This window comes from Macaca fascicularis, chromosome 2 (assembly GCF_037993035.2).
Source record: "Macaca fascicularis isolate 582-1 chromosome 2, T2T-MFA8v1.1".
NCBI lineage: Eukaryota > Metazoa > Chordata > Mammalia > Primates > Cercopithecidae > Macaca > Macaca fascicularis.
Window position 1 is genome coordinate 45129301 of NC_088376.1, and position 25237 is coordinate 45154537.

Consider the following 25237-nt stretch of genomic DNA (forward strand, 5'->3'; position numbering starts at 1 on the left):
TCAACGAAGATATGAAAAAATACTCAACATCACTAACAATCAGGGAAATGTAACTTAAAACCACAATGTGATACCACCTTACTCCTGCAGAATGGCCCTATTAAAAAAAATAATAAAAATAAAGATAAAAAAATACACGTTGGCGTGGATGTGGTGAATAGGAAATACTTCTACACAGCTGGTGGGAATGTAAACTACTACAGCCACTATGGAAAACTGTGGAGATTCCTTAAAGAACTAAAAGTAGAACTACTATTTGATCCAGCAATCCCACTATTGGGTATCTACCCAGAGGAAAGGAAGTCATTACATGAAAAAGATACTTGCACACGATTATAGCATCACAATTCACAATTGCAAAAACATGGAACCGGGCCGGGTGTGGTAGCTCACGCCTGTAATCCTAGCACTTTGGGAGGCTGATGCAGGTGGATCACCTGAGGTCAGGAGTTCAAGACCAGCCTGGCCAACATTGTGAAACCCCGTCTCTACTAAAAATACAAAAATTAGCCAGGCGTGGTGGCATGTGCCTGTAATCCCAGCTACTGGGGAAGCTGACACAGGAGAATTGCTTGAACGCATGGAAGGAGGAGGTTGCAGTCAGCTGAGATCATGCCATTGTACTCCAGCCTGGGTGATAAGAGCGAAAACGCCATCTCAAAAAACAAAAAAACAAACTAGAACCAACCCAAATGCCCATCAATCAATGAGTAGATAAACTGTGGTGTGTGTGTATATATGTATATATGGTGGAATACTACTCAGCTATAAAAAGGAATGAATTAATGGCATTTGCAGCGACCTGGATAATAATGAAGACCATTATTCTAAGTGAAGTAACTCAGGAATGAAAAATCAGACATTGTATGTTCTCACTCATAAGTGGGAGCTAAGCTATGAGGATGCAAACGCGTAAGAATGACACAATGCACTTTGGGGGTCAGAGGGAAAGTGTGGGAAGGGGGCAACGTATAAAAGACTACAAATATGGTGCAGTGTATACTGCTCAGGTGATGGGTGAACCAAAATCTCACAAACCACTAAATAACTTATTCATGTAACTAAACATCACCTGTTCCCCCAATAACCCCAGGCATGGTGGCATGTGCCTGTAGTCCCAGGTACTTAGGAGGCTGAGGCATGAGAATAGCTTGAACCTGGGAGGTGGGGGCTGCAGGGAGCTGAGATCTCCAGCCTGGGTGACAGAGCAAGACTGTCTCAAAAACAAATCAAAAGACTAATGTTTCTACTTTTGATATCAACATAGTAATAAAAGAACAAACAGCTTATAAAATCATTCTCAAGTCTTTAATTAAAATCCATAGAGCATTTAACATGAACAGATGTTTAAACTCTTTCAGTGACTCTCATATTTTAAAATCCTTTGCACAGCATTGTGAGGCTAACTTCATGCTAGAAATCTACAGATAATGTAACACCACAAAAATACATTCGGAGTCCATTCCAATGCAAGTTTAAAACACTTTAATTGGCAGACAATGTAAAGATATTTAAAAACAAAAATTACAAAATGAGCACATAAAAGTCTTCCCTTTTGAATTTTTAATAAAATACTTCTCTGTATAAGATCTAATGAAAAATTCCAGTTATTTATAAAAGTTATGTGAGAAATCAATTAAGATATGTATCTATATATGATCTATATATGTATGAATTACACTATTGTTTAAATGAACAAAATGTTGAACACTTTGACGACACAGCACACCATCTATCACTCATATTAAAATAGATGAAAATACTCAAAGAAGCAGTTGGATACAGGCAAAAGAAAGTATGATACTTGAGGCCAAAAGAAAAAAAAATCCAAAAAACAAAAACAATCTCCCCATCCCCCACCAAACCCTTAACTGTAAGGGAAAGAAAGGAAGAGAGAACTTAAAGCAAACTGTGGACCAAATTCTCATTATTATTATTTAATGAGAAACAGCATGAGAATTTGGCTTCAAATTACTAAAACAGCTACAGAAACTTATTTGGCCTGGACAATTTAATAGTATACCAACTGCTGAAATAACCAAGCGCAGCTGGTATACGGCTGGAGGAAAAAAAAATCAGACTTTTTACAGCTTTAACTTTGTAAAAAAATGTATCTTTTGGAAACCATAGTCTCCTTCACAAATTGCACTTGAGATAGCTGAATGCATTGATTGAGCAAGGCATTATTATTTGTTCACTGACACACACACACAAAAGCAGCTACAGATAGTTGACATTTTGGACTACTAAAACTATTTTAGACATGTTTTTCTTCTCTAAGAAAATGATCTATGATGTTTGTGAAACTTAACGGCCTGTCTGCTCTGCCATGTTTCCGGAGACCTGATGCTGGTTCAACACTATCTCTTACTGTAATGGAGGAGTTTGATGGAAATATGAATAAAGTCAGTCCAAATGATATTAATTTCTGGAATTTTAAGCTTTATCTTGACCAGGAAAGGAAGCTCCTGCAAAACTGATGGTTTCACTGACAGAGCTTACAAAATGTACATAATGAGCACTGCCAGTTTGAATACTATAATTTATCTCTAGAAAATGACAAATGAACTCTGTAATTGATTTTTAAAGATAGAGAATGACTTTCACAGCCACTTCTCTACAATAAATTGTCTTTTACAGTAAAAACAAAATTTGGAAGCAACATGATACTAAGAAATACAGCAAGCTCATAAGGCTGAGAAATTGTACGGTTGCTTTAAAAAACCTTGCTCTAAATAATGGGAAGAAGTGTGACAGAACTAACTTCAGTGAAGATCTGCACAGTTCTCATATAATAAAGTAAAAATTAGACAACCACTATGAACAGCTATGACTAACACAAAAACTGATACATAAAGAGTAAAAAAGACCCTACAGTTTATCTATTTCCTTGAGCTAGAAAGATATAGTATAGTCCAAAAATGCAGTGACTGGGTATGTCTTTATTTAACTGTTTCTCTTCTTCCATCTGCCTCCCTTTCTCTGCCTCCTCTCATTAAAACCAAGATTCTAGCTTAGTTTGGAAGCAGCAGTCTAAAATGAAAGCAGATACCTGATCATAGAAAAGAAACAATGAAAAGCTTGCATCAATAGTTCTTCATTCCTCCGACCAACTGGGAAAAAAACCCTTCAATCTTTATCAGTTACCCCTTTGAAAAGCAAGAAAAATCTTAAATTGAAACCAAGGTTCAGTACAGATGACTTTAATTTTTTTGTGCAACTGAGTCTTAGATGTTTAAGACTTTAGTATACATGATGTTTAAATCAATTAATACATTCAGTCAAATTCTAACACTGAGGTAATTATTAGATAATGCAGGAAAATGTGAAAAGGAACAAGACTGGAAGGAGCAATCTTCAAAATTCACTTAAGTTGCTCAAAAAAGAAAAAACTTATTGAATAGAAATATTTAGAAATGTTTCAGTTAGGAGACAAAGGCTTAAATAGACTGAAGTGCTCTAGTTATGTGGAAACATAAAGCAATTTGGGGAATCTGTCCTGTGTGCCCTAAACAGTCCACCATTTTCACAAAAAGCTCTCAGAAGATTCAAGTTGAATGAGCATATTTTTAAACTTTGGGGGTGGTCTTAGTCCACGCCATCTCAAAGAGAAGGTTTTAAATTTATTGAAGTCCAACTGCTTTTCAGATATACTCTAGATTCCAGGCCTATCAACAGATCGTTTCCTCATCACGGGGCAGAAATGGCCTCTGCCTCTTACATCCTCCATAGGGAGGGCACATCTCCCATTGACCTCAGGCCCACATTTGGAATGGGTCTACAGGGGAAAAAGAAAAGAGAATGCCTGACCACTACCCAGCCATTATGGAGCTCTATCCTATCTTAATCTCTTCTCAGTTTTGGCCTTTAGAATAATAATGTTAAAAAAAAAAAGTAAGGATAATACAACTTTTTCTTTTTGTTTTTTTTGAGACACAGTCTTGCTCTGCTGCCCAGGCTGGAGTGCAGTGGTGCAATCTCGACTCACTGCAGACTCCGCCTCCCGGGTTCAAGTGATTCTCATGCCTCAGCCTCCCGAGTAGCTGGGACTACAGGCATGTGCCACCATGCCCGGCTAATTTTTGTAGTTTTAGTAGAGATGGGGCTTCGCCATGTTGGCCAGGCTTGTCTGGAACTCTGGACCTCAAGTGATCCACCTGCCTCAGCCTCCCAAAGTGCTGGGATTACAGGCGTGAGCCACTGCACCTGGCTGGAAAATAAAACTCACTGCCTATCTGCATAGAACTGTCAGCTTGCTGTGCTCAAATATTGGGGAAGTATCCTTATGGGTTTAGCGCACTATGTTTACTAAAATTTCCCTTTGGAGTTTTCAGAAGATGGCAGGTGCTGCTTCTTCTATGCTCTAAAACAGATGTGAGTTACATGCTATTTATATAACTGTCACACAGGAGTAATGAGTGAGGCAATTTCTAAATGCTGGAGTTTGTACAGCTGAGGTGAAACATTACACACTTTAAAGTAGGAAGAGGTTAATATAAGATTACTGTCACAATTTAACTTTTCTTTGTATTACCATAATAGATGTTTCCTTTAAACACAAATAGAGTTTATAAGGCAATAACGATAAACATTGAGGATTTACTTGAGCCTCATTACTCAAGATCCCACTACAGATAAAGAAACAATGTTGGGAACTGATATACATCTGAACTTATGAAAATAACAGAAAATAAAATCATGGAAACTTATATGACTATGATAAATGACAGATAATGAATATTTCTCTTTTATACTGAAGGCACTGCTAATACACAAATATCCTGCTAACATTTAAACTCTGAAATCAGAAGTTAGTGAAAGGAGTCCATTTAGTTTAATACCAGCATTTTAAAAAACAAATAAGACTACTTTAAGAGTCATGGCAGAGTTTCCAACGAGCTAAATGAAAATCAGATATAACAAGCTGCTCCATATAAAGATTGTGGTTCCTACTTTTAAAAAAGTATGCTATAACTTACTTCCTTAAAAATATAAGCATATCACAAAAACTAAATAATAAATATATATATATATAAACATAGGCCCTGCTGAGAAATCTTCATAAATTCTAAAATAATTTCAACAGTTATAGGTTGAACCACACATTCACATATAACATGCAAAGAGAGAATCCCAGCATCATTGAACAGTTCAGCATAAAGCTAAAAATACAGAATTAGAATGAAATAGGCGGTAAATAATGTATGTCACAAACTGATGACTGTGCCTCCTATATTGTAGCACACCTTGGAACAATTAGAATTTCTTCAGTCCCAGGAAGCACTACATACCGACCAACCATGAAGCTCTCATAAAATGTCAGGTAAGCAAATAAAAAGCCATACAAAATAATACAATTTATTAACATGACTAATATTTCATATTTTGTTAGAAGATTAATTTGTAATCATTGTACCCTGTAGATTTTGAAACAATTTTATTAGAAATTCCTAATGCTGGTTCTTGAGTAATCTAAAAAATTGTATTTACTCAAATTTAGAATGCTATTTATAGTTCTAAGCAGTTAGATGAAATATTCTGATTATTCTAAAGTTGCTTTGGTACAAAATTTAGAATAAAGCAAAACTGGCAGCACCACAACAAATGTGATCCTTTCGCAGCAGGTCTAAGGGTCCCTCAGAGACAACAAAGCGTAAGTTAAAATACATATAAATAAGAGCCATTCTCCTGACAATTTTCTCACATCATTAACAAGGGAAATAAAATCCACATTCAGTAAGTTATACTGGAGGCCCAAATTTCATGCTCCATGTCATTATTCCTCAATGATAGTGTAAAAAATGCTTATTATTGCTAAATGATGTCTAATTCATAGTTCTGGATGCTTCAATGATGAGGCCAATGATTAGAGTGGTACATTTTAATGTTTAGTCCACTGATACTGTGATGTTATTTTAATGCAAGGTTTAATTTAGTTTTTTATTACAGATTTATTGAGGTATAATTGACATACAACAAACTGCACATACTTAAAGTGCACAATTTGATACACAGTCTTTTAAACAGCATGAAAAGTGCCTGATAAATTAAAAATGAAAAAATTTCAATTTACACATCTTTTTTTAAAATAGTACATTCTAATTTTTATGAGATATAGATATGGATTTATAAAAAGGTAGATGGAAAGAGAAGAAACTAATTCCAACAGCCAAATTTACTCAGAAGGTTTAGAAACACCAAAATTGACAGCCAGTTTTCTTGATTTTCTTCTTGAAGAAGAGCTTGGTGTTGACTTATGGTGAGATATACTACGGCCCTGAGAGGCCGTTTCAACTTGAAAAGAAGATGCAGGTTGAGCAATCTGAGAGGACTTCAAAGAAGCTGATGAGCTCTCCTGTGGACTTACTTTGACAATGTTGGAAGAATCTGGCTGGCTGGTCTGAACTGGAGTGGCTTGAGAACTCTGGGCTTCCTTATTCTCAAAGTTCTTTTTGTTTGCAACCCTTTTTTTAGTAACCTGTTAGGAATAAAAGCATCACTAATTAATAATGTAGGCAAAAAAAAATTGGAAATTACCATAAACCATGCATGCTGCTAATATGTCAATCACAGCTGATCTGTGACTTCCACTTATAATTTCCAAGTAAGACTTTAGTAATTCAAAGAACTTAATTACAAACAAAATATTTAAAATTCTTGGGCTGGGTGCAGTGGCTCACAACTGTAATATCAGCACTTTGGGAGGCTGAGGCAGGTGGATCGCTTGAGATCTGGGGTTTGAGACCATGGCAAAACTCCATCTCTACAAAAAAATTACAAAAACTAGACAGGCATGCTGGCACATGCCTGTGGCCTCAGGTACTCAGGAGTCTAAGGTGGGAGGATCACTTTAGCCCAGGAAGTCAAGGCTGCAGGGAGCCGAGATTGTGTGTGGGCTGCGTTCCAGCCTGGGCTACAGAGTGAGATCCTTCTCCAAAAAAATGAATAATAATAATAAAAAAACAAATAAATACAATTCTCCACAGGTTAAATATTTTAAAAATGTTTGTGATTTTATTTATATTTCAGATTTTAATCAATCTGTATTAGAATAGCATATTACTTGGTACAATTATTATTTATTAGAACACAAACTCAGAGAGCAGGGACAGGTCAGACTTGTCAATCACTGCCTTCTTACTACCCACACTAGTACTGAACTTCTAGTTGGCACTGAATAAGTAAACTGAACAAAAAAATCTTTATCAATAGTCTTTCAGCATTAAACAAATAATTATCTTAAAAATGTAATTTTTCTCACCTGCAGAGGTATAAACTGATTGTGCACACCCCCTGGCATTCCCCCAGCCATGGGCATGGTCCCAGAATATAAAGTATGATGGAAGGGCTTCCCAGGAACTGGCACTGATGGTCCCCATGGCATTGAGCCAAAGAGATGAGATGATGAAGGCATTATATTAGCTGTTAAAAACCAAGGAAAATTTTTCTTTTAGTAAAATGGTATCATCAAAGCTCTGAAGTTTGAGACCTCCTTCTGTTAGCCTGTTTGGGCTTTTTGTTTTTTTTGCCTTTAACAAAAGGCCTACACTTACTTCACCTATAATTACTCTTCCTTACAACATTTAACCTCAGGATCCCTTCCTAGGACTGTGTGGACTATCTACAGAAATGAATTTATCATTATACTGGCCTGAAAAGGAGAATACTACTACTAATATCATATGCTGATACAAGTTTTAGGAATATTTGCAATTATATTTATAAAAATAATAAAAGGGTCATGAAATTGTCCCTTGTGAGAGAAAAGCTTGGGCACAAAGAGAGAAATCTTAAGGATCTCACCTGCCCCCAGTGCATAGTTGCTTCCATAGTGATCCCAGCCTACAAAAAAACCAAAAAAGCTCAAGTCCTGAAATCTCATCACCTTCATATGACAGGTAGAATCTTTCTTTTTTCTATTTTAATAATTGGAAGTCAAGGCCTTTTTTCACTTATGGTTTGTTTCTTATTAAAAATGTATTGAACCAATGGGTTCCAAATCTAATTTGTATATCTGAATCACTTGAGGAGCTTGTGAAATACAGATTCCTGGGCAGGGCCTCAGATCTAGTAAGCCAGACTCTGATGGGCCCTAGAGTTTGTATTAAGCTCCATAGGCGATTCTTACGGAGACAGCCTGTACCAGTGCAGCATTTCAAAACTACATTAAACGGTGACAAGGCACCAGCACACTGCCACTGAAGAAGATATGCACTATGTTCAAATATTCTTTTCATAGAGATAAAAAGCAGCCAGACCCATAAAATAGTATAGCTTAATTAAAGTTCAGCTATTTAAGACATTTTTGAATTAGGAGAGAAGAATCATAACATATTTCAGTGTTATGAAATACACATACACAAATTCTAAGAGGAAGAAAACTTGTAATATGAAAAACACTAATAAGATTCAGAAAATTATGTAAAAATAAATGTTAAAAATAATTTTTTTAAAATTTATTTTTTTTATTTTTTATTTTATTTTATTTTTTTTAAACATGAGCAGTGGCTCATGCCTGTAATCCCAGCACTTTGGGATGCCAGGCATGGCATGTGGCTGTGGTCCCAGCTACTCAGGAGGCTAATGTGTGAGGATCGCTTGAGCCTGGGAGGCGGAGGTTGCAGTGAAGCAACATCAGGTCATTGCAATTTAACTTGGCTGAGAGAGTAGAGAACTTGTCTCAAAAAAGAAAACAAAAGTAGAAAATTAGGTCTTGAAACTATCTACGAGCAACTTTGGTGGGAGTCATAATGCTAAGAAGGTCTATTTAAAAGATGCTATGCTAATCTTATACAATGGTCAACTCCGTAATTTCCCCAATAGATCACTGTTATAAATATGAAATACATATTCCTCAACTGGGACATTTTATGAGATAAATTTTTTTATAACATAAAATAGAAATTTACAAAATAACTTTAAAATGTTAATTTAATGCTTAAGTTGTTCTCTGCTGATTAACCTTCAAATATCTTGGCATTTATGTATTTACATATTTTAACTGGAATATTTGGAGAACACCTTTATAGGACCAAAAGCATTCCAATTATAACCTTAAAATTATTAGTAGGTATGAATAAACTAATCAACATGAAAAAGGCTAAAATATCAATAATAAATGGGGAAAATAATCATTCCTCTTAAAAAATATATGATCATAAGACAATTCTGTTTTTAGAGAAGTTTGTGTGCAAACTTTTAGGTACTCTACACATATTAATTAAAATTAATCTATATATAGCTACTGTATTCATTTTTGAATGTGAAGAAGCAGCAGTCAAATTAGATTTTATAAGTTATGGGGATACTATTATATTGAGCTATACAAAAATATCAGATCCATTATGTCATGAAAACTTTATGACTAAAACATTGTTGGCCGGGCACAGTGGCTCATGCCTGTAATCTGGCACTTTGGGAGGCCGAGGCTGGCGGATCTCTTGAGCCCAGAGTTTGAGACCAACCTAAACAACATGGTGAAACCCTGTCTCTACAAAAAGACACGAAAATTAGCCAGATGTGGTGGTGTGTGCCATAGTTCCAGCCACTTGGGAGGCAGAGGCAGGAGGATCAACTGAGCCCAAGGAGGTCGAGGCTTCTGTGAGCCCTGATCATGCCACTGCACTCCAGCCTGGGTGACAGGAGTGGCACTCTGTCTCAAAAAAAAAAATCCAAGTCTGTCGTCATCTGTGTGTGTTTTTTTTTTAGACCTAGGCTAGAGTGCAGTGGCATAATCTTGGCTCACTGCAGCCTCCACCTCACAGGCTCAACCAATTCTCCTGCCTCAGCCTCCTGAATAGCTGGGAACTACAGGCGCACGGCACCACACTCAGCTAATTTTTTCTATTTTCTGTAGTGACAAGGTCTCCCTATGTTGCCCAGGCTGGTCTTGAACTCATGGCTCTAGTGATCCTCCCACCTCAGCCTCTCAAAGTGCTGGGATTACAGGTATGAGCCACCACACCGGCTATCTGTTTTCAAAGCCCATGCTTTTGTTACTGTACTGAATTGGCATTCCTTTGACTGTATAAAAAATGTTTTCTTTTGTTTTGGTTTGGGCCTTTGGGGGTTTTCTTGAGACAGGCCTTCCAAAGTGCTGGAAATACAGGCATGAGCCATCATGCCTGGCTCAGACTTGGATTTTGAATGCCAGTTTTGCTAGATAATAACTTACGACCTTAGACAAATTACATTAAAAAAAAAAATCAAAATACTACTATACATTGTACTAAAAAAGATTTTCTTCTTTTTTTTTTTTTGAGATGAAGTCTAGCTCTGTAGCCCAGGCTGGAGTGTAGTGACACAATCTCAGCCCACTGCAACCTCTGCCTCCTGGGTTCAAGCAATTCTCCTGCCTCAGCCTCCTGAGTAGCTGGGACTATAGGTGTGTGCCACCATACCCAACTAATTTTCAAATTTTTATATTTTTAGTAGAGACGGTTTCACCATGTTGGTCAGGCTGGTCTTGAACTCCTGAGCTCAAATGATCCACCTACCTCGGCCTCCCAAAGTGCTGGAATTACAGGCGTGAGCCACTGTGCCTGGCCTAAAAAAGATTTTCAGCAGAAAACAGCAGACATCTGTTCTACTCTAGGTTTAACTGTTTTAGATATTTATTTCCACACTGTTCAATAATTTGCTTATGCTACTTGTTAATAATTTATTAATTTTAGGCATTTTTATGTCTACTGACTTCCTATTTAGATAGAACAAAATTCAGTTTTTTTGCATTACCCCTCACTACTTACCCTGTACTCCCAATGTAAGTACATTACATCATTTGTTTAAATATACAAGCAGTGTTATCTATTTGTGGTATGTGGCTATGTAAATATTATCACTGCAGAGCCAGGCTGGGTACTCTGATTATGTTTCTTGTAAGAAGAGATCCATTATGTACTTTCTTGTAAAACCTTTTGTTTTTACTTGAGTTGGTCATAATTTTTTTTTTCTTTTTTTTTGAGACAGGTCTCATTCTGTCACCCAGGCTGGGGGGCAGTGGCATGATCACAGCTCACTGCAGCCTTGACCCCCCAGGCTCAAGTGATCCTCCCAAGTAGCTGTGACTGTAGGTGCATGCCACCATGTCTGGCCACTTTTTTATTTTTTGTAGATTAGAGATGGGGTTTTATCATGTTGCCAGGCTGTTTCGCCATGTTGCCCAGGCTAATAATTATTTTTTAAAAGCTTAGTCTTGCTTATATCAATTCTTTAGGAAAAATATAATAAAAGCTGCTCAGTCTTCTCTATATCCCTCCTTAATGTCTTCCTGTTGCTCATCTATTAATAACCTTACTGCCAAGACTTCCCTCTGCCTCTCCAGTTGGGACTAGTCACTTTCTAGACCCACTGAGCAGCTGGCATCCTGGGATTTTCATTCATTGTATAACTATACTAGATCTGCAATTTGTCATTTTGGTTTCCTAATTTTCTTTTTTAAACTGCTGCTTTGTTTTGTTGGAGCATATAATTCAGTAGTTTCTTAAAAGAGGGTAGGCAAGGCATGATGGCTCACGCTTGTAATCTCAGCATTTTCGAAGGCTGAAGTGGGAGGATTGCTTGAGCCCAGGACTTTGAGATCAGCCTGGGCAATATAGTGAGACCTTGCCACTTCAAAAAAAAAAAAAAAAAAAAGGTACATAAGAAATACATTTGCATATCTGAAAATATCTTTTTGTCTCCTTTATACTGGATTCATAGTTTGGCTATACAGAGAAATTAGGATGAAACTCATTCTGCCTCACGGTTTTGAGGTATTCAATGCTTTCTGGCTTCTAGGCACTGTTCAATAGTGCAGTACCATCCTAATTCTTGTTCTTTTATATGTACTGTATTTCTTCTCTTCTCTGAATCTCTTAGGACCATTTTTATCACTAGTATTCAGAATCTGAAGATAATCTGTGTCTTTATTCATTGTGCTCAACATTTGGGGGCTCTTTTAGAGATGCACATCATTTTGTTTTAGAAAAGTTTCTTATTTGTTTGACACTTACTCCCCTTCCTTCATCTCTGATTTCTTTTTCTGGAACTCCAATAACGTGGGAGCTGGATCTGTGCACTAAATCTCTGTTCTTTCTTATTTTACAACTTTTATCTTCCTTAGCTTTGCTAGGACTTTATCTACTAAATTTTAAAATTTTAGTTAACAATTTTACTTGTTCTCTAATTATTCTTTTTTCATCTTCCAATTTCCTATCTGGGGAGAAGGGTATGACTCGCTACAATCTGAGAATAGGATGAGGAAAAGGGAACTTTTCCTTAATCTCTGTGTTTTCAGTCTCACATTCCATTCTCTTCTCTGCCTGGTATTCCCATATCTAGAGAGCTCCTCTAGAAAACACACCTCCAGTTTTTTGCTTGTAGCGGTCTGGCTGCGTTGCGGAGGGATGAAGGGGGTAGTCTTACCACTCCACACGTAGACTTTCAACTAATCCCTCTCTTTTTAGCACATGCCTCCTCTTTATCTTCTCTAACAGTTTCTGATGCTTCCAAGTTCTGAACCTCTTGGGAACGGTGAGGGACGATCTACTTATCATGCTCATTTGTAATCTCTTCTATGGGTACTTTAGCTTGTAGCTTTTAACCTTGCTCTGCTAAAATGGTTACTTCTTCAGTTGTTTTTCTCAACACAACCTCTTTTCAAATCTCTAATCTGCTGATATTTCTTCTCCTGTCTCTTTGTCCTCGTAGATTTACACTTTTGAAATCCTTTATTATTCAGTTTAATGAGAAGAGATAACTGCATGTCATAAATTTAATCAGTATTATTCACTTTTCTAATGCTTATTGTAAGCATTATTTAGAATTCCTGGAATATTGCCTGGCAGTAGATGCAGAAAAGTGATTTTCTAAACTTAAATAAATTATTATTATTATTATTATTATTTTTTTTGAGACGGAGTCTCGCTCTGTTGCCCAGGCTGGAGTGCAGTGGCGCGATCTCGGCTCACTGCAAGCTCCGCCTCCCGGGTTCACGCCATTCTCCTGCCTCAGCCTCCCGAGTAGCTGGGACTACAGGCGCCCACAACCGCGCCCGGCTAATTTTTTGTATTTTTAGTAGAGACGGGGTTTCACCGTGGTCTCGATCTCCTGACCTTGTGATCCGCCCGCCTCAGCCTCCCAAAGTGCTGGGATTACAGGCGTGAGCCACCGCGCCCGGCAAATTATTGGCTTTAAAACAATAATAATTAAGATACAGGGAAGCCAACTGCTATTAGGGAAAAAAGCTGAGTGATTTAGAAAATCTCAGAACTTAAGATTTAGAATTATAAAATGTTAGTCTCAACAAAATTTTGGACATAGTCTACTACAAATAAGAAAATACAGTCCTGAAGAAATTATATGATTTTTTTTTACCTTTTGATATCTAACTTAAACCCAAATTCATGTTAGGAGCTATTGGAGAATAAGAGCCTACCTACTCAACCTTTTCTTACTACTCTAGCCATACTAGAGGCTATAGGAAAAGAATGGCATTTCTAGATGAATCTGCAGGCTGTGGCTTTGGACTTTCTCACAATTTCTTAACATTCCTAGATATTTGAGTACATTTTTTATTTCTTAAAAGAGACGCTTCTTAAAAGAGCTTAGTAAAAATAACAATGACAAATACTTATACATGAAAAATATCTTACCAGTAGGTGGGGGAAAGACTGGAGGAATGGTTCCAGGTGGCACAGCTGAAGGATAATTTGCAAATACTGGTGAAGGCAAAGGGAAATTCGTGCCTAAGGATCCCTGTGGAAGTATTTAAAAGTTACAAGAGAGTGAAATACAAGCTTTCTACAGAGACTAATAAAACATTTAATAGAGAAGTCATGGACAGTTCTTACCAATTGTTGTAAAGCAAAAAGTGCAGCTTTCTCCTTGGCTTCATTTTCAGAGTGGCACTGTGGCCCATGTATCAGTAAGCCATTAGATAATTTTACTTGGCAAACAGTCATTGTCTAAATAAAGAGAATATATTTGTCTATGAAATTCTCTGTCCAGGAAGTTGATCTCCCCCCAAGTTTAGTCTAAACAAGTAAAATAATTTTATCAAGAATTTAAAAAAGGGCTTTCAGTTCAAGTTTTCAATTGCCAGGCAAAAATTTTAGAGTTGTTGCCTTATATTTTTCAGTGTTTACAAAATAAAAAGCTTTCTAAGCTGGCTGAAGGGTCAAGCAACCGAATGCAAATGAAAGCCAGCAAAACTGTTTCCTTTATACAGGGGTTGACAAACTACGGAGTTCTACCTCTTTTTGTAAATAAACTTTTACTGGAACATAGCCACATCCATTCTAATGGCTACTTTCACACTGTAACTGTAGAGTTCGAAAGCTGTGATAGAGACCATCTGGCCCACAAGGCCTAAAATATTTACTATCTGACTCTTTACAGAAAAAATATGCTGACTCATGTTTATACCATCCTTTACTTAGGAGGTATTTTGGTAATATGAGTTAATTGCCAAAATATAAAAGACTCAGATATTCTGATGTGTTTTCTACTCATATTTAAATTATAACTACATTATACTTTAATTTTCCGTTTTATAAAAAAGCTTGTTTTGTTTTGGTGTACCTTAATTTTTTTTAAAAAATAGACTTGGGGGTACAAATGGTAGTTACATGGATATACTACATAGTGGGGAAGTGTGGACTTTAGTGTACCCATCGCCTGAATAGTATACATTGTACCCAGTAGGTCGTTTCTTATCCCTCGCATCCCTCTTAACATCCCATCTTTTGAAATCTCTAATGTCTATTATTCCACTCTGTATGTCCATGTTTAGCTCCCATTTATAAATGAGAACATGTGGTATCTTTCTATTTCTGAATTATTTCACTTAGGATAATGGCCCCCAGTTCCATTCATGTTGCTGCAAGACACATGATTTCATTCTTTTTATGGTTGGATAGTATCACATGGTGTGTGTATACATACACACACACACGCACACATACACCACATTTTCTTTATCCAGTCATCCACTGATGGACACTTAGGTTGATTCCATATCTTTGCTACTATGAATAGTGCTGTGATAAACATACAAATGCAGGCATACTTTTTAGATAATCATTTCTTTTCCTGGGGCAGATACCCAGAAGTGAGACTGCTGAATTAAATCATAGTTCTATATTTAGCTCTTTGAGAAATCACTATACTGTTTTCATACAGGTTATACTAATTTACATTCCAACCAACAGTGTATAAACACTCCCTTTTTGCCACATCCTTGCCAAAATCTGTTGTTTTTTGACTTTTTTAATAATAGCCATTCTGCCTGGTGTGAGATGGTATCTCATTGTGGCCCAAAACTGCACTTCTCTGGTAATTAGTAATGTTGAACATTTTTTTCATGTTTGTTGGCAACCCCTTGAGATGTCTTCTTTTGAGAATTGTTCACTCACGACCTTTGCCTGTTTTCAATGGGGTTATTTGTTTTTTACTTGTTATTTGAGTTCCTTGTAGATTCTGGATATTTAAAGTCCTTTGTCAGATACATAGTTTAAAAATACTGCAGATTGATTGTTTACTCTGTTGATTATTTCTTTTGCTGTGCAGGAGCTTTTTAGTTTAGTTAAGTCTCATTTGTCTATTTTTGTTTTTGTTGCATTTGCTTTTGAGATATTAGTCATAAATCTTTGTCTAGGCCAATGTCCAGAAGAGTTTTTCCTATGTTTTCTTCTAGGATTTTTATCGCTTCAGGTCTTACATTTAAGACTTATTTTCTAAGTTCTCTATATATTCTGGATATTCTTTTTTTTTTTTTTTTTTTTTGACACGGAGTCTCGCTCTGTCGCCCAGGCTGGAGTGCAGTGGCCGGATCTCAGCTCACTGCAAGCTCCGCCTCCCGGGTTCACGCCATTCTCCTGCCTCAGCCTCCCGAGTAGCTGGGACTACAGGCGCCCGCCACCTCGCCCGGCTAGTTTTTTTTTTGTATTTTTTAGTAGAGACGGGGTTTCACCGTGTTAGCCAGGATGGTCTACGATCTCCTGACCTCGTGATCCGCCCGTCTCGGCCTCCCAAAGTGCTGGGATTACAGGCTTGAGCCACCGCGCCCGGCCTATTCTGGATATTCTTTATCAGATATATCATTAGGAAGTATTTTCTCTTATTCTATGAGTTACCTTTTTCACTCTTGTTATTGTCTTTTGATGCACACAATGTTAACATTTCCATGAAGTGCAATTTGTCCATGTTTTCTTTCATGGCCTGTGCATCTGGTGTCACATCCCAGAAATCACTGCCAAATCCAGTGTTGTGAAGCTTCTGCCCTAAGTTTTCTTCTAAGACTTTTATAGTTTTAGGCCTTATCTTACATTTAGGTGTTTGATCCATTTTGAGTTAATTTTCATATATTATGTTAGTTAGGTAAGTTCTTTAAAATGTGAATATCCAGTTACCCAGCACCATTTGCTGAAAGATCATTCACTTTTTTTTTTTTTTTTTTTTGAGATGGTGTCTCACTCTGTTGCCCAGGCTAGAGTACAGTGGAGTGATCCTGGCTCACTGCAACTTCTGCCTCCCAGGTTCAAGCAATTCTCTTGCCTCAGGCTCCCAAGTAGCTGTGATTACAGGTACATGCCATCATATCCAGCTAATTTTTTGTATTTTTAGTAGAGACAGGGTTTCACCACATTGGCCAGGCTAGTCTTGAACTCCTGACCTCAAGTGATCTGCCTGCCTCGGCCTCCGAAAATGCTAGGATTACAGGCATGAGCTATTGCGCCTGGCTATCCACTTCCAATTGAATGGTCTTGACACCTTGTCAAAAAATACTTTGAACATGTATGCAAGGGTTTATTTTTGGGCTATCTATTCTATTCCACTGGGATTTTGATAGGGATTGCATTGAATTTGTAGACTGCTGTGGGCAGTATTGAGATCATAACAATAATAACTCTTCCAATCCATGAACACAGTGTGTCTATTTATGTCTTTTTACATGTCTTTCAGCAACATTTTGTAGTTTTTAGTGTATAAGCACATCATTTCTTTTGTTACATTTATTCCAAAGCATTTTATTATTTTTGATATTATTATAAACACTTTTGATACTATCATAGTTTTCTTAATTTCCTTTTCAGATTTTTCACTGTTAGTGTATAAAAATACAACTGATTTTTGTGAGTTGATTTTGTATTCTGCAACTTTGCTGCATTTATTAATTGGGATTTTTTGTGGAATCTTTAGGGTTTTCTACTATAAGATCATATCATCTGCAAACAGATACTGCTTTACTTCTTCCCTTCTAATTTAGATGTCTTTTATTTATTTTTCTTGCTTAATTGCTCTGGACAGAACTTCTGTTACTGTGCTGAATAGAAGTGGTAAAGTAGGCATCTTTGCGGTGGCCCTGATTTTAGAAAAAACTGCTTTCTGTTTTAGGTTAGAGGGTATCAAGAACTGGATATAAAGAGAATAAAAACTTTCTTGTGGCCAGTAGATCTCAAAGTGCATTCTGGGGATGGCTGAGGGTCTGTGAGACCCTTTCGGGAGCCACTGAGATCAAAACTATTTTCATAATAATATATGCACATATTTTTTAGAGTTGGGGTCTCATTCTGTTGCCCAGGCTGGAGTACAGTGGTGTGATCAAGGCTCACTATAGCCACCAACTACCAGGTTTAAGCAATCCTCCCACATCAGCCTCCTGAATAGCTGAAAAAATAGGTGGGTACTACCACACTTAGCTGTTTTTAAAGTTTTTTTAGAGATGATGGCCGGGCACAGTGGCTCACGCCTGTAATCCTAGCACTCTGGGAGGCTGAGGTGGGCAGATTACCTGAGGTCAGGAGTTTGAGACCAGTCTGACCAACACAGTAAAATCCTGTCTCTACTAAAAATACAAAAATTAGTTGGGTGTGGTGGCGCTTGCCTGTAATCCCAGCTACTCTGGAGGTTGAGGCAGAAGATTCGCTTGAACCTGGGAGGTGAAGGTTGCACTGAGCACGCGCCACCGCACTCCAGCCTGGGAGACAGAGCAAGGCTCTGTCTCAAAAAAAAAAAAAAAAAAAAAAAAAAAAAAGATGAGGTCTTTCCCAGGTTGATCTCAAACTACTGAGCTCAAGTAATCCTTCTGCCTCAGCCTCCTGAGTTGTTGGGCTTACAGGTGTGAGCCACTGCACCTAGCTTATGATAATACTAAGGTGCTATGCCCTTTTCCCCATTACTTTTTCTTATTTCCTGCTTTCTCACAGTATATGGAGGACAAAATGTTTATTGATAAGATTTCAGATTCCACACTGCAAGATTCTACACTACAACTAACCTTAAACAAAGTACCACTTTTAAGGTGTTTTTTTTTTCTTAATGGAGTTTTGCTCTGTCACCGAGGCTGGAGTGTAATGGCACAGTCTCAGCTCAGTGCAACCTCTGCCTCCCGGGTTCAAGCGATTCTCACGCCTCAGCCTCCTGAGTAGCTGGGAGTACAGCTAAGCACGACCACGCCCGGCTAATTTTTGTATTTTTAGTAGAGATGGGATTTCACCATGCTGGCCAGGCTGGTCTCAAACTCCTTATCTCAAGTGATCTGCCCGCCTTGGCCTCCCAACGTGCTGGGATTACAGACGTGAGATACCACGCCCGGCCCACTTTAAAGTTTTAATGTAATATTAAAGTATAGCCAAAACTATCTGAAAAGGCTACTAAGATTCTCTTCATTTTTCTAATTTTATATCTGTATGAGGTCATATATTTCTACCAAAAAGAAAACCATATAACTAGTGATTGACAGTATTAAGCAGACAGGAGAATCTAGCTTCTCCTATTACAATTGTGCTGAGAAAGATGATTAAAATGTAGAGCAGGACGGGCATGGTGGCATGTGCCTGTAATACTAGCACTTTGGGAGGCCAAGGTGGGAGGATTGCTTGAGGCCAGCCTGGGCAACAAAATGATACCCCATCTCTTTAAAAAAAAATTAGAGTAATATCACTCTTCTAACTAAATTTTTAAAGTAGTTAATATTTTTTACTTTGTTTTTATTAATTTTTTTTGTTTCTAGTTTTATGAATACATAATAGTTATAATATACATTTATGGGGTATGTGTGACATTTTGATACAAGGATACAATGTATAATGATCAAATCAGAGTAACTGAGATATCCATCACCTCAAGTATTTATGATTTTTGCTGTGGTAGGAACATTTCAATTCTACTCTTTTGGTTATTTAAAAATATACATTATTGTTAACAATAGTTGCCCTATTGTGCTACTGAAGACTAGAACTTATTCTAACAGTATTTTTGTATCCATTATCATGCACTCTTCCTCTCCTATTAATACCATCCCCATTCCCCTTCTTTCCCTCTAATAACCACCATTCCACTCTCTATCTCCAAGAGGTCAAATTTTTTAGCTCCCATGAGTGACAAAATGTGTTTTTTTGTGCCTGGCTTATTACTTTTAATACAGTGCCCTCCAGTTCTATCCATGTTGTTGCAAATAACAGGATTTCATTCTTTTTAGGGCTGTATAATATTCCATTATATATCTATATCTATATATATTTATAGATACACACACATTTTCTTCATCCATTTATCCATTGATGGACACTTAGGTTGATTTTGTATCTTGGCTTTTCTGAATAGCACTGCAATAAACATGAGAGGGCAAATATCTCTTATATATACTGATATCTTTTCTTTTGGACCTATACCCAGCAGTGGAACTGCTGGATCACATGGTAGCTCTATTTTTATCTTTTTGAGCAATTTCCATACTGTATGTCCTTCATAGTGGCTGTACTAATTTACGTTTCCACCAACAATGTATGAGGGTTTCCCTTTCTCTGCATCCTTACTAGCATCCATTATTGCCTGTTTTTTTTTTTTTTTTTGGTAAAAGCCATTTTAATTGGAGATAATATCTCATTGTAGTTTTGATTTACATTTCTCTAATGTAGTGATGTTGAGCATTTTTTCATATACCTGTTGGCCATTTGTATGTTTTCTTTTTAGAAATGTTTGTTGAGATCATTTGACCATTAAACATTGTTATAGTTATATTTTATTTTTTTAAAAATTCAACTTTTGTTTAGATATGGGGGTATATGTGCAGGTTTGTTACATCGGTATATTGCATTTGCCCACTATCAAATGGGATTATTATTTTTTTTTTCTCTGAGTTGTTTGAGCTTTTTATATATTCTGGTTATTAATATCTTGTCAGATGGGTAGTTTACAAATATTTTCTCCTTTTCCGTGGATTGTCTTTTCACTTTGTTGATTGTTTCCTTTGCTGTGCAGAAGCTTTTTAAGCTTGATGTGATACCATTTATACATTTTTGCTTTAGTTGCCTGTGCTTTTGATGTCTTACTTATCTTTGCCCAAATCAATGTACTGGAATGTTTCCCCACTGTTTACTTCCAGTAGTTTAATAGTTACAGATCTAACATTTAAGTCTTTAATCCATTTTGATTTGATTTTTGAAAATGGTGAGACAGGCATTTAGTTTCATACCCTTAAATATGGATATCTAGTTGTCCCAGGACCATTTACTGAAGGGGCTGTTCTTTCCCTAATATATGTTCTTGGCATCTTTATAAAAAATAAGTTGACTGTAACTATGTGGATTTATTTCCGGATTCTCTATTCTGTTCCGTTGGTCTGTGTGTCTGTTTTTAAGCCAGTACCATGTTGTTTTGGTTACTATAACTTTGCAGTATAATGTCTCCAGCTTTGTTCTTTTTGCTCTGGATTGCTCTAGCTATTCAGGGTCACGTGTGGTTCAAGATAAATTTTAGGATTTTTTTTTTTTTCTATTTCTGTGAAGAATATCATTGGTATTTTGAGAGGGGTTGCACTGAATCTGCAGATTGCTTAGAGGTGGTTTAGACATTTTAACAATATTGATTCTTCCAATACATGAACATGGACAATCTTTCCATTTCTTTGTGTCTTCTTCAATTTCTTGCATCATTATTTTATAGTTTTCATTGTAGAGATCTTTCACTGCTTTGGTTAATTTGATTAATTTCTAGGTATTTTATTTGCAGCTATTGTGCAGGGGATTAATCTCTTGATTTCTTTTTCAGATTGTTTGCTGTCAGCATATAGAAATGTAACTGTTGATTTTGTATCCTACAACTCCACTGAATTTATCAATTTTAACAGTTTTTTTCTAAATATAAGATTATATTGTCTACAAACAAGAGCAGTTTGACTCCTTCCTTTCCCTTTTGGATGCCTTTTATTTCTTTCTGTTGTCTAATTGCTCTGGCAAGCATTTCCAGTACTATATTGCATAACAGTGGTGAAAGTGGGCATCCTTGTCTTGTTTCCAGAATTTAAAGGAAAGGATTTCATTTTTTCCCCATTCAGTATGATACTAGCTGTGGGTTTGTTGCTGTTTATTATGTTGAGGTATGTTCCTTCTATACCCAGTTTGATGAGAGTTATCAAAAAGAGATGTTGAATTTTATCAAACACTTTTTCAGTATTGAAATGATCATATAGTTTTTGTCCTTCATTTTGTTAAAGTGTCAGTTATTGACTGCATATATTGAAACATCCTTGCATACCTAGGATGAATCCCACTCGATCACGATGAATTATCATTTAAATGTGCTGTTGAATTCAATTCACTAGTACTGTGCTGAAGATTTTATATCTAGTTCATCAGATATATCGGCCTGTAGTTCTCATTTTTTGTTATGTCTTTCTTTGGTTTTGGTATCAGGGTAATATTGGCAAGTCTGGAAGTATTTTTTCCTCAAGCTTTTGGAACAGTCTGAGTATAACTGTTATTAGCTCTTCTTTCAGTGTTTGGCAGAATTCAGTAGTGAAAACACCAGGTCCTGGAGACTTTTTAACTACTGCTAGGAGTAAAAAGTACTTTTTACTACTGCTAGGAGACTTTTTACTACTGTTTCCATCTTGTTAATGTTGTTGTTCTACTTAAGTTTTGGATTTCTTCATGGTTCAATCTTGGTATGTTTTATGTGTCTCGGAATTTATCCATTTCTTCTAAGTTTTCCAATTTATTGTATATAGTTGCTCATAATAGTCTCTAAAAATATTTTGAATTTCTGTGATATCCGACGTAATGACTCCTTTTTCATCCCTGATTTTATTTATATGGATATTCTCTTTTACAGTCCGGCTAAAGGTTTGTTGATCTTGCTTATCTTTTCAAAAAACCAACTTTTTCTTTCATCAATCTTTTGTACTATTTTTAGTATCAATTCATTACTTTCTGCCCCAATCTTTATCATTTCTTTTCTTCTAATAATTTTGGGTTTGGTTTCTTCTTGCTTTTCTAGTTATTATTTATTTTAAAAATTTGTATAAATGTAAGGGGTGCAAGTGCAATTTTGTTACATGGATTTACTGCACAGTGGTGAAGTCTGGGCTTTTCTTATATTCATCACCTGAATTATGTACATTGCAGCCATTCAGTAATTTCTCACCATCTACTCCCCGCCCATTCCCCACCCTTCCAAGTCTCTAATGTCTATTATTTCACACTCTACATCCATATGTACACATTATTTAGCTCCCACTTATAAATGAGAACATGTGGTATCTGTTTCTGAGTTGTTTGCTTAAGATAATGGCCTCAGTTCTATCCATGTTGCTACAAAAGACATGGTTTCTTTCTTTTTTAAATGTCTGAACAATATTTCATTGTGTATGCATACACCACATTTTCTTTATCCGATCATCTGTTGATGGACACGTAGGTTAATTCTACATCTTGGCTATTGTGACTAGTGCTGCAATATACACACAAGTCAGGTATGTTTTTTATGCAATTTCTTTTCCTTTAGATAGATACCCAGTAGTGTGACTGCTGGAACTAATTCTTCAAGACACACTGTTAGGTTGTTTATTTGAAGTTTCTATACTTTTTGGATGTAGGGATTTATTGCTATAATCTTCCCTCCTAGTACTACTTTTGCTGTATCCTTTAGGTTTTGGTATGTTGTGTTTCCATTTTCATTTGTTTCAGGAAAATTTAAAATTTTCCCTTTTTTCATTGACCCAATGGCCATTCAGAAACATAATGTTTAATTTCCATTTATTCATACAGTTTCCAAAGTTCCTCTTGTTATTGATTTCTGGTTTTATTTCACTATGGTCAGAAAAGATACTTGATTGAATTTTAATTTTTTGAATTTTGTGAGACTTGTTTTGTGGCCTATCCTTGGACCAATATCCAAGGATATTTGGTCTATCCTTGAGAATGTTGCATTTGTTGAGGAAAGAATGTGTATTCTACAGCTGTTGGATGAAATGTTCTACAGATGCCTATCAGGTGAAAGTTATTTTTAATAAACAATAGATTAATAAACATATAGGTTTACTTATAATATTTTATATAGATAAAATTTTATATATATATACATATATAAATAAATATTTCAGAGACAAGGTCTTGCTCTGTTGCCCAGGCTGGAGTGCAATGGTATAATCATGGCATCATGGCATCATGGCTCACTGAAGTCCTGACCTCCTGGGCTTCTGTCCTCCTGCCTCAGCCTTGTGAGCAGCTGGGACTACAGGCTCACAACACACGTGGCTAATTTTATATTTTTTTGTAGAGAAGAGGTCTTGTTATGTTGCCCAGGCTGGTCTTGAACTCCCAGCCTCAAGCTGTCCTCATGCCTTGGCCTCCCAAAGTGCTGAAATTACAGGCATAACCCACTACACCCGGCCAATTTTTTTGTTTTAATTTCGAACACAGTAAATATGGATATAAGCAAACAAAATCTCTTTGGGGTCCTCCAAAAAAAGTGTGGAGTTTCTGAGACCAAAAAATGTGAAAACTGCTACTGCAGGCCAAGGTCCCTGGCTCTATTAGTCTGAGTAATCTTGCCAGGATACCTGTAGCCCAGTTCCTCCCTGTCAGTGTCTCTTAGGGCTTTGGTTATGTATAAATATTAAAGCTAGGGTAAAAAGCATAAATCTATGCTGCTCATAAAGTTAAGAAAATTAGGCCCCATTACATTTTTTCTAGCTAAACATTTTCAACCTATTTAAGCTTAATGTTAAATAATTTATATAAATGGAACAGTAGTATACTATACCTGCGGCGTCCTAAGAAAGGAGAAATCAGGTTGTGGCATTCCAACAAGGGAACAAATTCGAGAAAGTTCAGTTACTGGTGTGGATACAGGAGGGATCTGGCTGGGGGCAGGCCAACACACATTGTCCATAGACTGAACATTATGGTACTCATGAGCACTGTGAGGCTTGTTCACATAAGATGCTACCAAAAAAGAGAAAAGAGTCTATCTGTATTAATAAAATACTATCTCAAATTATGAACTTATTGTAGGGTTTTATAGAAGAGCAAGCAGGAAACTGCTAAAAAGTGAAGTGAATTGCTCAAGGCCACCCATTATTAAATAACAGAATCAGGATTTCAGGTGCCTCTTGTTCCAAATCCTGGACTCTAGCAGTACAATCTCCCATCCAAGTGACTGTCAGCTTACCTTCAGTGGCCCTCTGGTCACACACCTTATAAATTTGGTTGAAAAGCCTGAGAAATTCAGTTAGATGCTATAGAGCCACCAACTGCATTAAAAAGATGAGTCTTCCACGAAGCACATATAAAGAACTATTTAGTACTTCCTAAAATTATTGCGACTTCAGTAAAGGTTTTTCAATGAGTATAACTGATTAATGATAAATTAAGATAAAGATTTTAAAATATGATAAGTACCTAACTGCCAAAAATTAAAACTTTGAGCAGCTAATGACTACATGGTACTGTTACAGGTAAAAGTTGAACAAATAGCTTTCTTGTTTTGCAGAAGTAAGAAGAGAAAAATAAAACAAAAGAATGAATAAACAAATGGCTTTCTTGAGCTGAAATATAATTAATCCTTAAGTTTTGAAGTTTTGGCTTCCATCTCAATTCTTGCAATTCCACCTTACATTCTGAGACACATGGATGAATATTTTTGTTGCTCTGAAATATTAAAAGTTTTTTTTGAAATTGTCTTCTAAGTGTTTTTATATGGAAGATAATTTTAAAATTCTGAGTGTTCACATTCTTTATGATTAACAAACTCACTAACAGAACGAGAGCATACCTCATTGAAGAATTAATTAATATATTCTTGCTAATATAGATTTAAAAAGCAGTTAAGTGGCTTGCTCAAAGTCACGGAGCCAGTTAGTACTATAACAGGGGGTGGATTCTGAGCTAGTGATCCTAAGACTCTAAAGCCTATGAGTTTTGTTTTTTTTTTCCTATACTGAAACAAAGTAAAACTTGTTTTTGACAATGGG

General features: G+C 36.5%; 1 protein-coding gene across 9 annotated transcripts in view; it reads right to left on the minus strand.

The window, feature by feature from the left end:
* Positions 1-1286: 1286 nt before the first annotated feature.
* XRN1 (5'-3' exoribonuclease 1) overlaps positions 1287-25237 on the minus strand; it is a 135671-nt gene continuing 111720 nt past the window's right edge. For 3 of the 9 annotated variants that reach the window (XM_074031220.1, XM_045386841.3, XM_005545989.5), the window contains 6 exons: positions 24028-24209; positions 13833-13946; positions 13635-13737; positions 7804-7842; positions 7262-7422; positions 5423-6478 (listed from right to left, as the gene is read on the minus strand). In XM_074031220.1, coding sequence (XP_073887321.1) covers positions 6176-6478; positions 7262-7422; positions 7804-7842; positions 13635-13737; positions 13833-13946; positions 24028-24209 — 902 coding nt within the window. In that variant the 3' untranslated portion in view covers positions 5423-6175. Of the gene's footprint in view, positions 6479-7261; positions 7423-7803; positions 7843-13634; positions 13738-13832; positions 13947-24027; positions 24210-25237 lie in introns of all 9 variants that reach the window. The other 6 variants (XR_012430769.1, XM_074031218.1, XM_074031219.1 and 3 more) reach the window with 4 other exon arrangements.